At 42.0% G+C, this 18,790-nt stretch overlaps 1 protein-coding gene across 2 annotated transcripts in view; it reads left to right on the top strand.

Annotated features, from left to right (window-relative positions):
• The first annotated feature begins 9,920 nt into the window (after positions 1–9,920).
• LOC136626190 (glutathione S-transferase omega-1-like) overlaps positions 9,921–18,790 on the top strand; it is a 32,032-nt gene continuing 23,162 nt past the window's right edge. The window contains exons 1-5 of one of the 2 annotated variants that reach the window (XM_066601019.1): positions 9,921–10,173; positions 12,597–12,705; positions 13,982–14,204; positions 14,957–15,058; positions 17,558–17,664. In XM_066601019.1, coding sequence (XP_066457116.1) covers positions 9,984–10,173; positions 12,597–12,705; positions 13,982–14,204; positions 14,957–15,058; positions 17,558–17,664 — 731 coding nt within the window. In that variant the 5' untranslated portion in view covers positions 9,921–9,983. The remainder of the gene's footprint in view (positions 10,174–12,596; positions 12,706–13,981; positions 14,205–14,956; positions 15,059–17,557; positions 17,665–18,790) is intronic. The other variant, XM_066601018.1, reaches the window with a different exon arrangement.

Genomic DNA, 18,790 nt, shown 5'->3' with positions numbered 1-18,790 from the left:
CTATTATCAGGTGACTCATCCGCATTACTCTATTAGAGTTGAAGAGAATCCGATATCTGTGTCCGTCCATGACAGGCCAAATAATGCAAAGTAACCCTTCATATAATCAGCAGAAATTCTCAGCTGCAATCTGATTGGTTATTGCAGGAAATTGCTTGTTTTGTCTGTTCTAGATTTTTGTATAGAAATATCATGTTTCTGACCATTTTATAACCTGTAATTGTCATATCTACAATTCTTTCTTCTTTTCCTTATTCCACAGGTGGCATCAGAATGCAGACTGGAGCGACTACACCTATTACGAGTAATTATCTTCCAGTATAATCATCCCATTTCTCTACCGTTTTTGCAATTGCTGTTTCTTCTGTTATTTCTCTTTCTAAAAAAATTACCCCAAAATGGTGCACAGAAAAATAATTATATTATTCCACCAAGCTCTGCCCTCATATGGTGCCGCTGATAGCAAGATCACAAAATTATAGTTATTAGAATGTGGAGATTGAAAAATATAAAACATTGTTGCATCCTTAAAGCCTAAAAAAGATAGGGTTCTTAAAGGGCTAACTCGACCACCTATGGGTTTTCATTTTTATACTTCCATATAATATATATTATTCTCCAGTCACATTAGCTGCCAGAACTAAATTTCTATATATGCGATATGTTGCTCCACAGAGAGGAAGATGAGGACTCCACCGGACTAATCACTGTGACCGGACTTGGCAGTGAGTCCATCGAGGCCGCTAACATCTATGCGTAAGTACCGAATCACCTACAGTGTGCTTATTGTTTAGGTACATCATATATTACACTGCATTAAAGATATTTATAATTGTAATATATATGTTATGTGTAAGAAGTGCCGAACAAGAAGCAAACAAGAAGCCTATGAGTGGACGGCAAGTCTTTTAGTGTGAAAGCACTGCATGAGCACTAGTGACCTTAGCAGTGATGCCAGCGCTTGTGCAGTCGCTTCACAGACTGTCAGCCCATGTAAAAATGGAGCTTTAGACACCACATATTACACTACATTACAGATGGGTAATTGATGATTGATAACAGTCTGTAATAGGATGGAGAAAGATACGGATGAGATAAACATAGAGGAGAATGAAGAATTGGAAGGTGATGATGAGGAGGATGAGGTGGGATGCATGATGGATCTCATTGTAGGACCACACAGCAGTGACTGCTACCCCAATATCTAGGCTCATCCTCCTGGACATCCCCCCACACTCCCTCATCAGAAATCACCCTTCAGAGATAAAGGGCGGACATGATGGGGAAATACTATAGAATAAACTATCATTCAATCATTACAACACATGACATCAGTAGTTCATGGTCAATCATGGATGCTACCGAATATAATGGCTTAGTTTTGCTCTTGGACATTTGGTTTCTCATTATGTATATTTTTCTCCAACAGCAAAATCAGCAAAACATCTGGCATATGGAAAAGATTTAGCAGGTGAATTCAAGATAAATTCATTCATTTACATGTCTTAGTCCATGTAAAGAAGGACAATGGAGTTACCTGGAGTTGAAACCTTATATACATATTATATATATATATATATATATATATATATATATATATATGTGTGTGTTTATATATTTATTTATATATATATATATATATCACCACTTCTCTGACCCTGAATGTTTGGTTTCTGCCCCATTAGACCTCACCCCTGACCCTCCATCTTCCAGTATTCCCCAGTGACTCACACTTGTTTTCTTCTTTATTTAGGGCCTTCAGACAACTGTTTTGCTGCTGGGCCTATGGAACATCAGAAAACAGCTAAAATGTCCTGCCTCCCCTTATCCTCCTCCCCTCCTTCACCCCACCCACATAATCCTATCCCCTCTTCCACCCAATAAATCTTTCCCTTCCCCAATTGCTTCCACTCCCTCATCTCCATACCCAAATACCAGTGTTTAATGTCTATAGCCATTTTTATAAAGATAGATAGGGATATGAGAAAGATATGAGATAGTTTGGGAAATGAGAAAGATATGAGATAGATAGGAATATGAGAAAAATATGAGATAGATAGATAGATAGATAGATAGATAGATAGATAGATAGATAGACAGATAGATAGATAGGGAAATGAGAAAGATATGAGATAGATAGGGATATTAGATAGATAGGGATATGAGAAAGATATGAGATAGATAGGGATATGAGAAAGATATGAGATAGATAGGGATATGAGAAAGATAGGAGATAGATAGGGACATGAGAAAGATATGAGATAGATAGGGATATGAGAAAGATATGAGATAGATAGGGATATGAGAAAGATAGGAGATAGATAGGGACATGAGAAAGATATGACATAGATAGGTATATGAGAAAGATATGAGATAGATAGGGATATGATATAGATAGGGATATGAGAAAGATATGAGATAGATAGGGACATGAGATAGATAGATAGATAGATAGATAGATAGATAGATAGATAGATAGGGATATGAAATAGATAGATAGGGATATGCCCCACAACCCTCTCCCTAATCCCCTCCACTCCCCTATTGTTCTATCACCCTCCTAAACCTCTTCCTCCCCCCCACCCTCCCTCATTAGAAATCACATTTGAGAGGCAAGAAGCAGTTGTGACAGAGAAACAGCATTGAACAAAATGTTAATCCATTCATTGCCGTGCATGGCTACATTCCCCATCTTCCTCCTGCCCCCCCACCTCCATAACTCTCTACCCAATAAAAACATTTTAAAAATGGATGGACTTGTACTGGACTCTTGCAGCATGAGTGCACAAGGAAGGAGTGAACCAGACCTTTTGTCAGGGCAGGCTCTATGTTTACATGGGCCTTTGGGCAACAAAGTTTCAGTGGGCCACTTAGTAATTTATAGACCCCATTCTATAACCTGAATCATTAATATAGATATAGATAGATAGGTAGGAGATAGAAAGATAGATAGATATAAGATAGATACCATGCATTGACAGAAGTGAGATAGATAGATACATACATAGATAGACAGACAGATACGCACACGGAAAGCGCTGGTGTGAGAGAGCCCCAATACAGGTGAAGGAGGTCGGGGACTCTCAGGCTTACAGTTCTCAGCTCCATAGCAGCTCTGTGTTGTGACTCCAGCTGATGATTATTACAAGGTTACATTTTGCAGCCTGTAGAGTTCTAAGAGCAGAATAGAATTGTTACTTTACAGGGCTGCAAGGATTTACTAAACCAGGCTGGTTTCAATAAAAATATTGCTGGCATAATCTAAGTCCGGTCATCTCTACAATTTGCAGCAGACTGCACTATTTCACTTTCCAAAAACCGGAAACTAGAAGGAATAGAAACAAACGGTTTGTATGAGGCTACATAATTCACACTTTACTAAACAGTACTAGATTTTGCTGGCTGTATAAAACATATTGCCCCCTTTTCCAGCAAAGGTTCCCCCCATAAGCAAACAGATAGAAGGTTAAAGAAAAAGCCGGTAGCTAATAGCCTTGGTGGTAGGCTAGAGTATATATAAGCATATATACTCTGTGTGAATTATGTAGCCTCATACATTTAGCCATAGTTATCTGAGATTGTGCTTTACCTCAATGTAGGGACTTGCATCATAAAGCCAGTCAATTCAAGATATACGCTAAGAATTCACACAGAACATCCTCTTGCAACTACCTTTGAGGGGAATATTATTCACCATCCTGCCAGGTGGCATTATTCTCTGGTTACATGAACCACTCTGTTGAAGATTTCCTGATTTCAACATCTTAGGGCAGGGATATTATTTTATTAAAAAACTACTTCTGCAATAGGCATAGTGAAACTTATTGATACCTCCTATTGCATATTATCCCCTCTGAGGAATCCATACGAACAAGGTTACACTACAGCAACAAATTAATATGATGCTCACACAAAAACCAGCGAAACTGACACCTATTAATGGGGGATATTGGTGAATTGAGTGGTTTAAGAGATAAAATCCACAAATATGTCGTAGGGTGCATTCACACGAACGTATATCGGCTCGGTTTTCACGCCGACCGATATACGTTGTCCTCATGTGCAGGGGGGGGAGGCTGGAAGAGCTCAGGAGCAGGAACTGAGCTCCCGCCCCCTCTCTGCCTCCTCCCCACCCCCTCTCCACCCCTCTGCACTATTTGCAATGAGAGAAGGCGGGATGAGGTGGGGCTAAGTGCCGTGAATTAGCCCCGCCCCCGCCCCACCTCTCCTCATTGCAAATAGTGCAGAGGGGTGGAGAAGAGGCAGAGAGGGGGCGGGAGCTCAGTTCCTGCTCCTGGGCTCTTCCAGCCTCCCCCCTCTGCAGATGAGGAGGACGTATATCGGCTCGGCGTGAAAACCGAGCCGATATACGTTCATGTGAATGCACCCGTAGGTTTGACCAGTTGGAGACCAATTAGTCATACACAAAATTAGTTTAGCCATGGTCCACCTTTACACTATATAAACCCCCTTCTCCTGTAAGAAAGAGAAGAGCCATAATACTAAATTAGGCATTATACCACTCTCAATAACATTTAAGCGACTAAGTGGAATATTGGGCATGATCCATCTTATGTTCGATTGAGCAAAACAACCTATATGTGTGGATTAAGAAAATACTATCTATTAGAAATATATTCTGTTTATTTTCTAAACCCGTCTATAAGGGAATAAATATACATCCTGATGAACCGCGTAACTAGCGGGAAAACGCGTTGAATGTATATAGAAGGTATATAGAAGATATATATGAAGTTTGATACAAAATACAGAAGATATATATGAAGTGAGACACGAAGTGTAGTAGACATGATAATTAGTATAAAATGTCTATTGATCTGTATAAACCAAATGTATTACGCTACTGTAATGACTTTTAGCTCTGTGGAGGTTAATGGCCACACAATTTCATCATGGTAGTTGCTGGACAATGGCATGGTGAAAGATGTGTGGTATAATGTTAGCTGAATATATATAAGTTGCACAAGCAGCCTCTAAGAGTTAAAAGTCATAGGGTTACATGTAAACCTGTACTCAATATTGAGTGTTTTCCCAGTCCTTCCCCATCCCCCACACAGAATCTTCTTCAAACAAAGAGATACTTACTTTCAGTTTCAGTTTTGACCACATGTTGTTTGTTAAGACAAAGGCTCCTACTTGAGAGAGGTGGGGAGAGGGGGAGGCGGGGAATTCTATATAACCCAGCAAATAAGAATATATATATGTTACTGATGTAATCTGTTAAACGCCCATAAAGGGCAGGTGTTGTGCTTTTCAATAAAAGGACGTGTCTGGATGTTTCTCCCAGGAGAGCCATTTTTGACATGAGACTGATACCTCGTGTTTAACTTGGTCAGTGTGCGCATACTGTTTCTACTCAATTAGGAAGCTGCAGAATACCCTGAAGCCTGCTGGAGAAAACCATATTCCAGCTCAGAAGTCCAGAAACTGTCGTTTGGTAAGACAATAAGCTATATCAGTAGCACCCATGGGAAAATAGTGGCAGTTATCTATGAAGAATATAATCTACTTCTTCTTGAAAAAGAAAATCCACTATCCACGTTTATGAAGAATTGATAAAAGTGATGGGAGGTTACCCTATCGCTTAATAACCAGTAATCAGCATAACTTACCGAGAAGTGGGATGTTGGAAAATAATTGATCTTGCTCCATTAATATAAATCAGGGTGGCCTACTCATGCACAGAATGGGGGAATAACATCACCACATAGTCCTAGAGGGCTGCAAATGTTTGTTTGGTGTGCCCTATGGGTTGTATTTTAATGAATAACAATAAAATTTAGTTTTAATTATTTAATCTATACTGTGAAGGGCCTTACTACTTGAATAGATTTTTGCCTCTGTGATTAATACATAGAAAACAGAGAGAGAGAGAGATACATAGGAAACAGATAAGTAGATAGATTGATAAACAGGTAGATAGATAGATACCATAAATAGGAGACAGATAAATAGATTGATAGATAGAAGGATAAATAGAAGGATATAAGTTAAATAGACAGAGACCAGAGATAGATCGATCGATAGACAGATGAATGCAAAGATAGATAAATGCCATGGATAGACAGATAGGGGATAGATAGATAGATAGATAGATAGATAGATAGATAGATAGATAGATAGATAGATAGATACAAGAATAGTCAGACATGAAATAGATAGATATCCTAGAGAGGGGATAGATAGATACAAAAAAGATAGATACCATGGACAGACAGATATGAGATCTGATAGGTAGATAGATAGATAGATAGATAGATAGATAGATAGATAGATAGATAGATAGATAGATATAAGATAACTAGATAGATAGATAAAAAGTTAGATATAGGATAGATAGATAGATAGATAGATAGATAGATAGAGTAGAGTAGAGAGGAGACAAATAGATATAGATAGTTTTGAGAAAGTTGGAAAGATAGAAACCATAGATAGAAAAAGAGAGAGATAGAGAGGTAAATAGGAAACAGATAAGTAGATAGATTCATAAAGAGGCAGATAGATAGATACCATAGATAGGAGATAGATAAATAGAAGGCTAAATAGATAGATAGATGAATACAAAAATAGATAGATGCCATGGATAGACAGAAATGAGATAGATAGAAAGATAGATACAATAGAGAGGATACAGATAGATAGACAGACAGATAGAGTAGAGAGAAGACAGATAAATAGATAGATATCAGAAAGATGGATAGATAGATACCATAGATAGAAAGAGAGAGAGATAAAGAGATTAATAGGAAACAGATAAATAGATAGATTGATAGACATATAGAGATACATACTATAGATAGGAGACAGATAAATAGATAGATAGACAGATAGATAGATATGACATAGATACCATGGATAGACAGATATGAGATAGATAGATAGATAGATAGATACCATAGATAGGGGACAGATAAATAGATTGATAGATAGATTATCAGATAGATAGATTAGATATGAGATAGCTAGATAGACAGATATGAGATAGATAGATAGATAGATTAGATGAGATATGAGATAGATAGATAGACAGATATGAGATAGATATGAGATAGATAGATAGATAGAGAGATAGATAGATATGAGATAGATAGATAGATATCAGGTAAAAATAGACCAATTAAATTTGTGAATATTTATTAAAATGCGCCAAAATATGGAAATCGCACGCTTGTAGACCTCCTGAGTGGCCATAACAATGGAGAACTCTCACAAATGACCCCATTTTGAAAACTAGACTGCTTAACGAATTTATCTAGGGGTTACTGCATAATTTGACCCAACAGTTTTTGAATGAATCTAAGCAGAAGGAAGAAATTATGATTTTAATTTTTTTTTGCAATTGTGTAATTTTAAACCCCCCTTTCTCCTTTTCCTTTTTGGCATTTCCTAAATCTTAGATAAATGTAATAATACAAACTGTATGGTATGTCTGAAAACAGGTAATTATGGAGGCCTGCTTGGGATGGGCACATGGGGCAATAAAACCGGGTATCCCTCCTCCCCCCATGCTTGCTGCAAACCCAACACTTTATTGGGGGTATTTCTTGACCTCAGCGGCAGGCATGGGGTGTAAAAAGTGGCTCTCTGTGAGGCTTCGTAAGCTTCCTGAGGTGCGGTATTTGTGTAATTCGAGATTTGCTGTCTACATGATCACATGCCCATGTGAACTTGTATACATCGGCGAAATAACTACAGATGTGACACTTATACTTTTTCTATTTAGGACCTAAGGAATGGTCCTGTCAAATTTCATGTTTGTACGACACCGGGAAGTTAGGGAATTAGTAGCGAGTCAGTGAGTCAGTCAGTGAGTGCTTTCACCTTTAAATATATAGATAGATGTCACAGGCTGCATTAGTAGTTCTTGGCAGAGAGTATCCACAAATATAGAACTGCAGCCTGAGAGTTACCCCATAAGATATGTCTCAGATATGTATAAGTTCTTACAGCTGATAGTTGCTACATGGTGATAAACACGGTATATCGCAGTACAATTTTTGGGGGATATTTTCTATTCCAAAACTGCAAGCTCATAAAACAGTATGTATATGTGTAATTCAATTCATCCTCCATAGGCTAATATTATCACCCATAAAGAATAATAAGATACGACAATCTACCATGTGTGGACAGTGAGATAATCAATGTGTGTTACTTCTTTGTAGTGCCCAGGCATCAAAGAGGAATGAAGCCAATGAGACTACATCAGGCTGATGTAGGAGACTGATCCTCCTCGACCTTTCTGCAGCATTTGACACTGTTGACCACAAACTCCTCCTCAGTGTGCTTCACTCCATTGGACTAAAGTAGACTGCTCTCTCCTGGTTCTCCTCTTACCTATCTGACCGCTCATTCAAAGTCTGCTTCGCTGACTCTACCTCCCCTCCTCTTGCCCTTGCTGTTGGGGTTCCCCAGGGCTCGGTCCTCGGCCCACTCCTTTTCTCCATCTACACAGATGACCCCTATTGGACAGACCATCAGGAGATTTGGCTTTTAGTACCATCTCTACGCTGATCACACCCAGTTATACACCTCTTCCCGTGGCATCACAGCACTGTTCCCTCAGAACGCCACCAATTGTCTGTCCGCTGTCTCTAACACTATTTCCTCTCTCTACCTAAAACTGAACCTCTCAAAAGCTGACCTACTTTGGTTCTGCCCTCTCCTAACGGTCCTCATCCTGACATCTCCATCTCGGTGTGCGGCACGACCATAACTCCCAGCACGCCCACTACCTTGGGGTTATATTTGACCTTTCCTTATATCTGATCTCTCCTTTACCCTCTACATCCAATCCCTTGCCCGAATGTGTCAGCTGCACCTCAAGAACATTGCAAAAATGTGCCCTTCTCTCACCATGGACACGCTAAAAACACTCACTGTTGCCCTCATCCACTCTCTGCTCGATTATTGCAACTTGCTGCTGATCGGCCTCCCCTGCACCAGACTCTACTCTCTCCAATCCATCCTGAATGCAACAGCCAGGCTCATCTTCATGTCCAGCCGCTACTCGGATGTCTCTGCCCTGTGCCCATCAAATACAGAATTCAATTCAAACTCATTACCTTTATCAACAAAGCTCTCCACAGAACTGCACCCCCCTACATTGCTTCCCTCATCTTAATTTACCACCCAGCCCCTGCCCTCCTCTCTGCCAACGAAATCAGATTAAGCACCCCTTTAACACAAACCTCTCATTCCCGCCTCCAAGATTTCTCCAGAGCAGCACCAGTCCTCTGGATCGCACTACCCCAAGCTATCCGAGCAATCCCTGACACACAAAACTTTTGGCGTGCTCTAAAATGCACCTCTTCAGGGAGGCATACCCCCTAAACTAAACCCCTCTGTACTCTACCTGATAACATGCTCCCGTCCTTCTGAGTACAATCCCTGCTAGCCGTAATCAACCACCCCCTGCAGTCATACCGATTCAGCCACCACACTGCCTAAGTCTGACCATTGTTTATGTGTATAGCATCCCACACTCTCCACCCGCCATACCGCGCACATCTCCAGCCCCTTTACCCTCTGTATCACCCCATTATTTGTAGTATGTAAGCTAGTTGGAGCAGGACCCTAACCCTTACTGTCTACATCAATTGATTGCTACATGTAACTGTGGTTTTGTTCCTGTTCCCCCTGTTTTGTAAGCACTGTGGAATATGTTGGCATTATATAAATAAGGATTATTATATTATTATTATTAATTACATCACCTCCATATACTTATCTATAGATTGTGCAGAAGTGTACAGAATGTGGGTACATTAATATTGCTTTACATTTGGGCAAAGGTTTTTGCAGTGTCATTGCCCGTTATACCATAGAGGTGTGATTATATGCCTGAGCCCCTTATGTAATAATCCGTGTACAGATTGAGCAGATCTCCGTCTGCAGGAGCTGAGTCTGTTTCTGGTTGATTATTAGCGGGGAGGGGTCTGGTATAGACACATATACTGTATATGGACTGCAGGAAGGGCAACTCTCTAATACACAGGCTTCCTTCTGGAATGTCAAGCCTTAATATACAGAGAGTTGATGCTGCACTCTATATACTAATATTCATATATGAACTCTCTGCTTCTTATACTGGGATCTCCAGTGACAGACAGTCTGCAGCAATGAGCGGATCACAGAGGAGTTTGGCTAAAGGTAAGTGTGAGAATATTAAGTAACATGTTGGGGATCTGAGCTTTCATCATATAATAGATGAACAGATTACTAAACACACACACATGTATAGTGCATATATTCACATGCCTGTAGTGAATAGTGGAATTTGGGGGCATTCTAGTTGATACTTTTTGTTTATGTTTGCAGTTGCTACATATAATGATACTTTTTAAAGGGCTGAATGTATCAGAATGAATGCAGCGCTGTGCACAGTATGTACATAGTGTTTTGTGGTTTGGTATGGCTGCCTGTCATATGGAGGGACATCTCATTGGAGTCATGCTTGTGACTTAGGCCAGTCTCACACAGGCGTATTGTCATTGTGCGTTGCACCCACAACATGTGATGCCAATATCCCATTGATTTCTATTGGGTCTATTGGGCTACTCACACTTGTGTTTTTTATGCATGTATTACAACAAGATAATCTATCAGGATTGGTATCACACAGCAAGTACACATGTAATTGCATACTTGCTGCATGCTCATGCATGTGTCTCTCACGCACAGCGCGCAACTACTTACGGTCATATGAGCCCGGCCTCACTCGTGAAACCTCTCAGCTTATATGAATATGAACACAAGCGTGAAGAGAAAATGTAAAGGAGTTGCACCAAGACTACTAAGTATTCCCTATCCAGAGGATAGTGGGTAACTTGCTGAACTCGAGACTATGGATCCCATGCCCCCCTCTTTCTCACTGAGGGGTTACTGCACCACCCACAGTGAGGAGGAGACTGAATGAAGAGATGGTCATGCAAGCGCACTAACGCTTCATTCACTTTCAATGGGACTATAGAGATAGCCTAGCAACGAGCGCTTGGGTATTCCCATCAGCCCCATTGAAATTAATGGAGCTTCTATCGCACATGCTTGGCTAGTCATTACCATACAGCGCGGCGTGGGGTAAAAACTGTAATGTGACCATGATGTATTAACCTTTAACATTGCTAAATGCATTGCACGGCTATGAGAAATATCATCCACCTCCTCAAACCACCAGTATCATCTGCTTAGAAAGACAATATTTTAAGGCTCCATATAGTTTCTTTTACTTTATATATGTGCCATACATGGAAATGGGGGGATGCTGTGGGAAACGCAAAATGAGCCCCCATTACGGTGCCAAGTTCGGGCTCTTTGAATAACAAGATGTTGTATTGTTTCTCTTCTGCACCCTCTCCATACATGACCCTTGGCCCAGTTCTTCAGCTCATTGCTTGCTAACAATGCAGCTCTTCTAGATTCCTGCACAGGTCCTCGTGACCCAATAGCAAAGGAAATGAGACTAAGCAGGTCTGCATCTCTCTGTCCAAAAGACCCTATAGCAGCCACATGATATACCTATATGGTATGTACACGCCGCTCTTATGCCACTTTTCAGGCACTCTGACAGTCTGCAGATCGCCTTCATACTAGCACTACAGCTGTGACACATTGTAAAATCTTTAGTGGGTTTTCAGTATGCTGGAACCATGTTGCTCCAATTCTATCATCATTTGTGACCAATTTCGAGGATGCTCCTTTGCCAGTTTTATACCTCACACATTGTGAAGCCTCACTGGTGGCTTTTTATCAACCTGTAAATGAAGCTGCCCCAAAGAGTTAAAGGGGTTGCCCAACTTATATTTTTATGGTAAAAACAGGTTCCCCATAGCATAAAATAACAAACCAGCTCATACTCACCTCTCCACAGTCCTTACATGTCTCTTGCCGGCAGCTCTGGGTCTCTGTGCTGATGTGGTGTTTACAGACTGCAGCAGCCTGTGTCCGGGACATCACAGGCTGCTGCAGCCAATGACAGAGGTCAACGCTCTCTGCGACATTTTGTTCTGGGCCAATGGCATCTCAAAGAGATCTGTTCCTGAACCTTCCACCAGGCTACATCACAATCTTCTCTGTTTTAGTAATGCAAGCTCTACAAAGCAGGAAGTGAGCTGAACCATGCCTACTTCATTCATTATATGTTGGCATAGTCAACAAGATTAAATCTCAGCTGAAGATGTTACAATGGTGGTTTGGAGGTGGAGAAATGTGTCAAAACTGAAGTTCCAACTGCTCAGGAACCCAACAGGGCTGGCGGTGTTGCACCTACTACTAGAAGGTCTGTAGTAAAGGATGTAGTCTTAACTGTGACTGCTGAAAGGACTCCCAAAGTCAGGCCTTGGGGCAGAGGCTGAGGTGGCCCCCTGGTGGTGGAGACTTTGAAAGTGGAGAGGCCAGAACAGGTCTGAGACCCAACTTTGGTATTGGAAAAGCAGCAGGTCCATTGGAGCACAGTGTGCAAGTTATGGTGGTTGGTATTCTCCACAGCAAGACCAATTCTCATTTGTTGTACTCTGTAAAAGTTGCACCATCTACCTTACCATTATCTGTACACTGTAGTAATATATTCTTTTTAGGCAGCCCTTCCCCAGGACCGGTACCTGAAGGGCTAATTCGACTTTACAGCATGAGGTTCTGCCCCTTTTCCCAAAGAGCACGGCTTGTCTTGGCTGCCAAAGAAATCAAGTAGGCATATAACTTTATACCACTTCCAGAGATACGAAGATACACATATCCTTCAGCTTTGCTTATTTCTATAAAGTTCTTGCAATTTTAATCTGTTTTTTTTTCAAGATGCTGGTGAATAATGAATTCATAAGAAATGTAGAGATTAATGTGTTGTGTTCTCACAGGATATAACTATAGGGCTTATGAGGGAGCCAAGAAGATCCCATTTGCTGTACTATAAACAATATATAATCGTGGGGAGGGGGGGGGCACTTAGAGACTGCATTAATGCCCAGGAGTTGTTCCTCTTCTTTCTTAGGCCTCGGTCAGACGAACGTTTTTTGCCGCGATTTGCGGATCACATGACAGTTTGCGCATCCGCAAATCGCGTGACCTGGACCGACGATTCGCCGAAAAATCTGCAGCTAGCAGCGTTTTCGGCGAAATGGGCTTGATCAACGGAGTGCTGTCCAGCCCATTGAAATTCAATGGAGCCGGCAATACAGCTGTCATTCAATAACTGAGAGCTGCCCCTGATTGGTCCTTGCGCTGAGCCAATCAGAGGCAGCACTCACTCACCCATTCTTGAATTCATGAATGGGTGAGTGAGAGCTGCCTCTGATTGGTGAGGGCTGTGACCAATCAGAGGCAGCCCATTCAGCAGGCGGGGATTTTAAATCCCCACCTGCTGAATACTACACAGAGCAGTTCAGGAAAACTGCCGGCCGGCTGCAGGGACAAGGTGAGTATATATATTTTTTTTATTTTTACACATTTTAGGATGATTTTCAGGGAAGGGCTTATATTTTTAAGCCCTTCCCGAAAATTCATCCCGCGCTCGCCGGCAGCCCATTGCTTTCAATGGAGCCGGCTGTATTGCTGGCTCCATTGAATTCAATGGGCGAACATCGTTCTTCTCTGCCACAGCTGTTACAGCTGCGGCAGAGGAGAACGATCTTTGTAGTATATGTTCTCAATGGGGTCGGCGCTACTGCCGCCGGCCCCATTGAGCGCATATATAGAACACAAGGAATCGCAGAACGCAGATAGGCGCGATTTGCAATTCCTCGTGTCCTATAATTTATCGGACATCTGCATAAAAAGCGGCCATGTGACCGATCCCATTGCGAAGCAATGGTTCTATATATGCGCAGATCGCATGCACAAATCACACGAAAAAACTCCCGTCTGACCGAGGCCTTAATCTGTTTTCATATTGTGATGTCACGATGCCCATTACGCATATATAGAAGTATAATTTCGCTTTACTAACAGGTTATTTTATTACGTTCAGGCATGAAGTGGTCAACATTAATCTAAAGAGCAAGCCGGAATGGTTTTTTGAGAAGAGTCCTCGGGGATTACTGCCATCTCTAGAAACCCCTGATGATAAAATAGTCTATGAGTCTCCGATTGTCTGTGATTACCTGGATGAAGCCTTTCCCGGGAATAAACTGACTCCAGCAGATCCCTATGAAAAAGCACAACAGAAGATCCTTCTGGAATATTTCTCTACGGTAGGAGATGTGGCTAGTTCTGTTGGAGATGGAGAACATTAAAGCGGTTGTACATGGCTAAAAAAAAATTATTTTTTCCAAAATCAGAGCCACACCTGTAAATGGGTTGTGTATTACATTGCAATTTAACATTATTTGCATCAATGGAGCTGAGCTGCAATAGCAGGATCAACTCATGGCACTTTCTAGAAGAAAGCTGACATATTTTTTTTAAATTCTGGACAATCCCTTTAAGGGTTCATACTAGAGATGAGCGAACGTGCTCGGTAAAGCACTACTCGTCCGAGTAATGTGCTTTATCCGAGTACCTCCCCGCTCGTCCTGAAAAATTCGGAGAGCGCCGCTGCTGACAGGTGAGTTGCGGCGGGGAGCAGGGGAGAGCGGGCGGGAGAGAAGGAGAGAGAGATCTCCCCTCCGTTCCTCCCCGCTCTCCCCTGCAGCTCCCCGCTCCGCGGCGCTCCCCGAATGTTTCAGGATGAGCGGGGAGGTACTCGGATAAAGCACATTACTCGGACGAGTAGTGCTTTACCGAGTATGTTCGCTCATCTCTAGTTCTTACAAATTAATCTTCAAGTTAAGGAATTCATCTATCTGCTATCAACAACCCTTCTCACTCTAGATGGGGTTAAAGGAAGAGTAAAAATTAAATCGTGTCCCATTACCCAACACATTGGGTAGTAGAATAGTGTTAAATGGTACAGTTTATACTCTCTAACAAGACAAGTAATGCAGTTCTGTATGTCTGACTTCAGGTTATCTCTGCACTGTACAAGATTTTGTCTGCCAAACAGGACAACCAGAATACAACTGAAGTAAAGACGCAGTTTATTGAAAAACTTAGAAAACTTGAAGAGGTAAGCAATTCTCTGTAGTACCTGGTCTAGAAAGTTCCTGGTGAATTGTTGAACTGCGTTGTGGTTAGTTATAGGTGCGAAATAGAGGAAGATAATAAACCCTTGTTGTTAGTTTATTAACATGCCTTGCTAAACTTATTTTCTGTTTAAAGTATATTGGAGCACCCATCATGCCATGACCATGCTTATGGATGGGTCGTAACACTAATAAATCCCTGACTTCCCAAATAGCTTAAATATATAGGTGCATGCATATGAGTGCTGTTGTCATGTGTTTCTGCTTGTACTGTATATTCGCAGCTGCGGTTTAAATGCACCTACACATTTAACCTATTTGGGAAGTGCTGACTTTATGCTTTTTGTAGCATTTGCATCTGTGGAGTAATGCCTACTTCCACTTATGTCACGGACTCCCTGTAACCCAATAAAAGAAATAGCCGGCAGCATGCATGGATGTGAATAGCACAAAGACTTTGTTACAGACTCCCTGTAACCCATCTGCCCTCTGTCCTTTTAATTAGACTATATAATTTGGTATCCTACTTTCCCTAGTTTTATTGTTTGGCCCAGAGAGAGGTGTCTGCGAAAATGGTAGGAAACCGATCTTACCTAGGTCATTTTAATTAGACCACATAGCCTGGTATCTGTAAGTGCTAGGACTAGAGATGAGCGAGTATACTCGCTAAGGCACATTACTCGAGCGAGTAGTGCCTTAGCCGAGTATCTCTCTCTCCCTCTCTCCCCTTCCCCGCTCTCCGCCGCAACTCACCTGTCACCCGCGCCGACCCCCGAATCTTTAGTTAGGACCCATCCGTAACCATGATCATCTGGACTTTGGTGGATCAGCCCATATACTTTGATCAAAATATATATTAAGAACTTTGCATATTTTAAGTGGTTAGCATATATAAGAGTTATGTATTTTGTGATAATAAATGTGTATGAGTGCTGTTGTCACGTGTTTCTGCTTGCATTGTATAGTCGCAGCCATGGTTTACGAGCACCCACACATTTAACCTATTTAGGAAGCGCTGACTTTATGTTCTTTAGTTGCACTAACATTAGGATAGGTATTCAATAATAAATCATGGGGATATGACTCCTGATACCCTTGCCGATCAGCCGTTTGAAAGGGGTGCGATGCTTGGGAGAGTTCAGTGGCTTCATTATATACAAATAAAAAAATAAATTCTTCTTATTTGTATAGCGCCAACTTATTACGAAGCGCTTTCAGGTAATTTTTAAAATTTATTACCCCCCACCAAGCTGGGTTCTTATTTTACCGACCTCGGAAGGATAGAAGGCTGAGTCGACCTTGAGCTGGCTACCTGAACTATTCAGGGATTGAACTTGCAACCTTCAGGTCATGAGCGAGAGCTTACACTCTGCGGCACACATGGTGTCATAAGTTGTATAGTGGTTGTTGTTGGTATTACAGCTCAGTGCCATGAACTGCAGAAAGCCACAGTTGAACTGCCACCAATATATTCAAGAAGACCTATTTTAAAGATAGGTCACTAATATATAAGTCCTGGATAACCTCTTAAAGTCAGTCTCTGTCCCTATTGGAGCCCAGTGTGACTCTTTTCTGCCTGCTGTGTCCCATGGTGATTGTTAGGACCGGCAGCTCTCGGGGTCTCCGCGTCCGCACCACCGGTCCTATCACCCGAGCTGATCAGGTGCGGCGCAGGGGAGCTCCGGTCTGGGTGACCTCCCCTGGCTGTCGGGGTCTCGGACACTGGCTCCGGGCGCGTGCTCCTGTGCTCAGCGGGCGGCGCCTGGGTGCACTAGTTGCTGGGAATGCGGCTGATGCAGTCCCCGTTGCCATGACATCCTGACTAGCAGCATCTGCACTTGCTGCTGGATGTCTGGGATCTTCACTCGCTGCCTTTTGCCTGGGTCTGGCTGCTGGCAGCCTCCCTGCCCCAATCAGCTGCTGGGGCAGGAGTTCTGACAGCATTTAATCGTGCCTGTTTCTCTCCAGCATTGCCAGTGTATGTTTGTCTCCAGGCTTCACCCGCGTTATTATCTTCTGATTTCCCGTTGTGACCCTCTGCTTTTGGACCTGACTTTGACCTCGCCTAGTCCCTGGTACCTCGTATTCTCCTGTTGCCAACCTGGACTTCCTGACTCGCCTCTGTGTCTGTTTGTCTCTGTATTTGTTTGTAAGTCTGACCCCCTGCCCCCGCTTCCCTAGAGAGTATATTGACCGTCGCCCAGTTGTCGCCCTGGGGCCTAGCCCAGGGGGGCAAGTAGGTAGGGACAGGGGTTGCAGGTAGCTTTTAGGGACTTCCAGTACCCGAACCCCAGTTCCTGACAGTGATGAATGGAAGAGCGCACACATCAAGCGGGCTGAAAAAATTCAATCCGGTCCACGGCACCGCTTCACCTTTCCTTCTCTAATCTAGGACAAGTCGGTCCAACTGTAATGTGCCCCTGTCCCTTTCTCACACTACTACGGGGAGAGGTTTATAATTTGTCTTGTCTTTTTATTTACAGGATCTGGCCAATAAGAACACTTCTTACTTTGGTGGAGAATCGGTGTCTATGATAGATTACATGATGTGGCCCTGGTTTGAAAGGTTCATTATGTTTGATGTTATAGAGTAAGTAATACACAATATATATATATATATATATATATATATATATACTTACAATAATTCTACAGAATGCTCCCATGAACATGCATACAGCCTGTAAAGATTGATAGTGTTTCCTCTGGTGGTCTCAAGACACATCAGTCAGGCATGGTCTATTAGGCCTCTTTCAGATGAGTGTACTCTGTATCCATACTTGGAGAACCTCTATGTTTTGGGCAAAACATCCCTAATATAAATGTATCAAGTGTGTTTTATGATTTCAAGGGGTTGTGCCATAGGAGTGTTCATCTAATCACTTTTTTTCTAGAAAAAAGACCCGCATATGTGAGAATCAGAGAGTCAAATATGCATTCTGACAAAGGGGGATGATCCATGGTCAAATGTTCATGTTACCCCCTCCTCTGGGGTGATCTGAAGCCTTAGGGGCACAGGTAGAATGACAGATTGTCCTTGTCTCCCTGCTGGTCACCACTGTTCCCCTCCTCTTCTGTAGAGGGTAAAGTGACAGCTGCTAGTTTAGTAGGGTAGCTCTCACTTCAACCTGCTCTGTCTTAACTATTTCCCTCTTGAGTAGTCCTTTGGCTAAACCATAAGGTCATTTTCTTCTAGTGCTAGCACTATTCGGGCAAAAGTGTTAGGTAGTCCAAGGGAACCTGTCACTTCTGCACAGCACCATAAACTAAGTTATGGTGTAGCTGGGTGTGACAGAGAGCTGAGTAATGTATTTTTTCTACTCACCCACTGAAGATAACTTAGTTTATTGTGCTGGCAGGTTCCCTTTAAAGAGGTTGGGTCAAGTAATAAAGTAATCCCCTATTCACAGGATCAGAAATAACCTTACGATCAGTGGGGTCCAACTGTTGGGACAAAAACTGCCAATACAAGTGTTTGGCAATCTCAGCACTCCCACTAAAACAAATGGAGCACATGCATGACCTCAGCTCCATTCTTGTGGTGACCTTCAGTATCAGTGGGGGCCCAATCGGTCAGACCCTCACTGATCATAATTTCCTCCTACTTTATAACTTGAGACAATCCCTTTAAGCTCTATCTATGCACACTATGGATTATGAATACATAGTAATTCCCCCCAATTAATAAATATTTTATGTATAGTTATATAATGTAG

Source organism: Eleutherodactylus coqui, chromosome 4, assembly GCF_035609145.1.
Source record: "Eleutherodactylus coqui strain aEleCoq1 chromosome 4, aEleCoq1.hap1, whole genome shotgun sequence".
Classification (NCBI taxonomy): Eukaryota; Metazoa; Chordata; class Amphibia; order Anura; family Eleutherodactylidae; genus Eleutherodactylus; species Eleutherodactylus coqui.
This window is presented reverse-complemented; position numbering and strand designations above follow the sequence as displayed.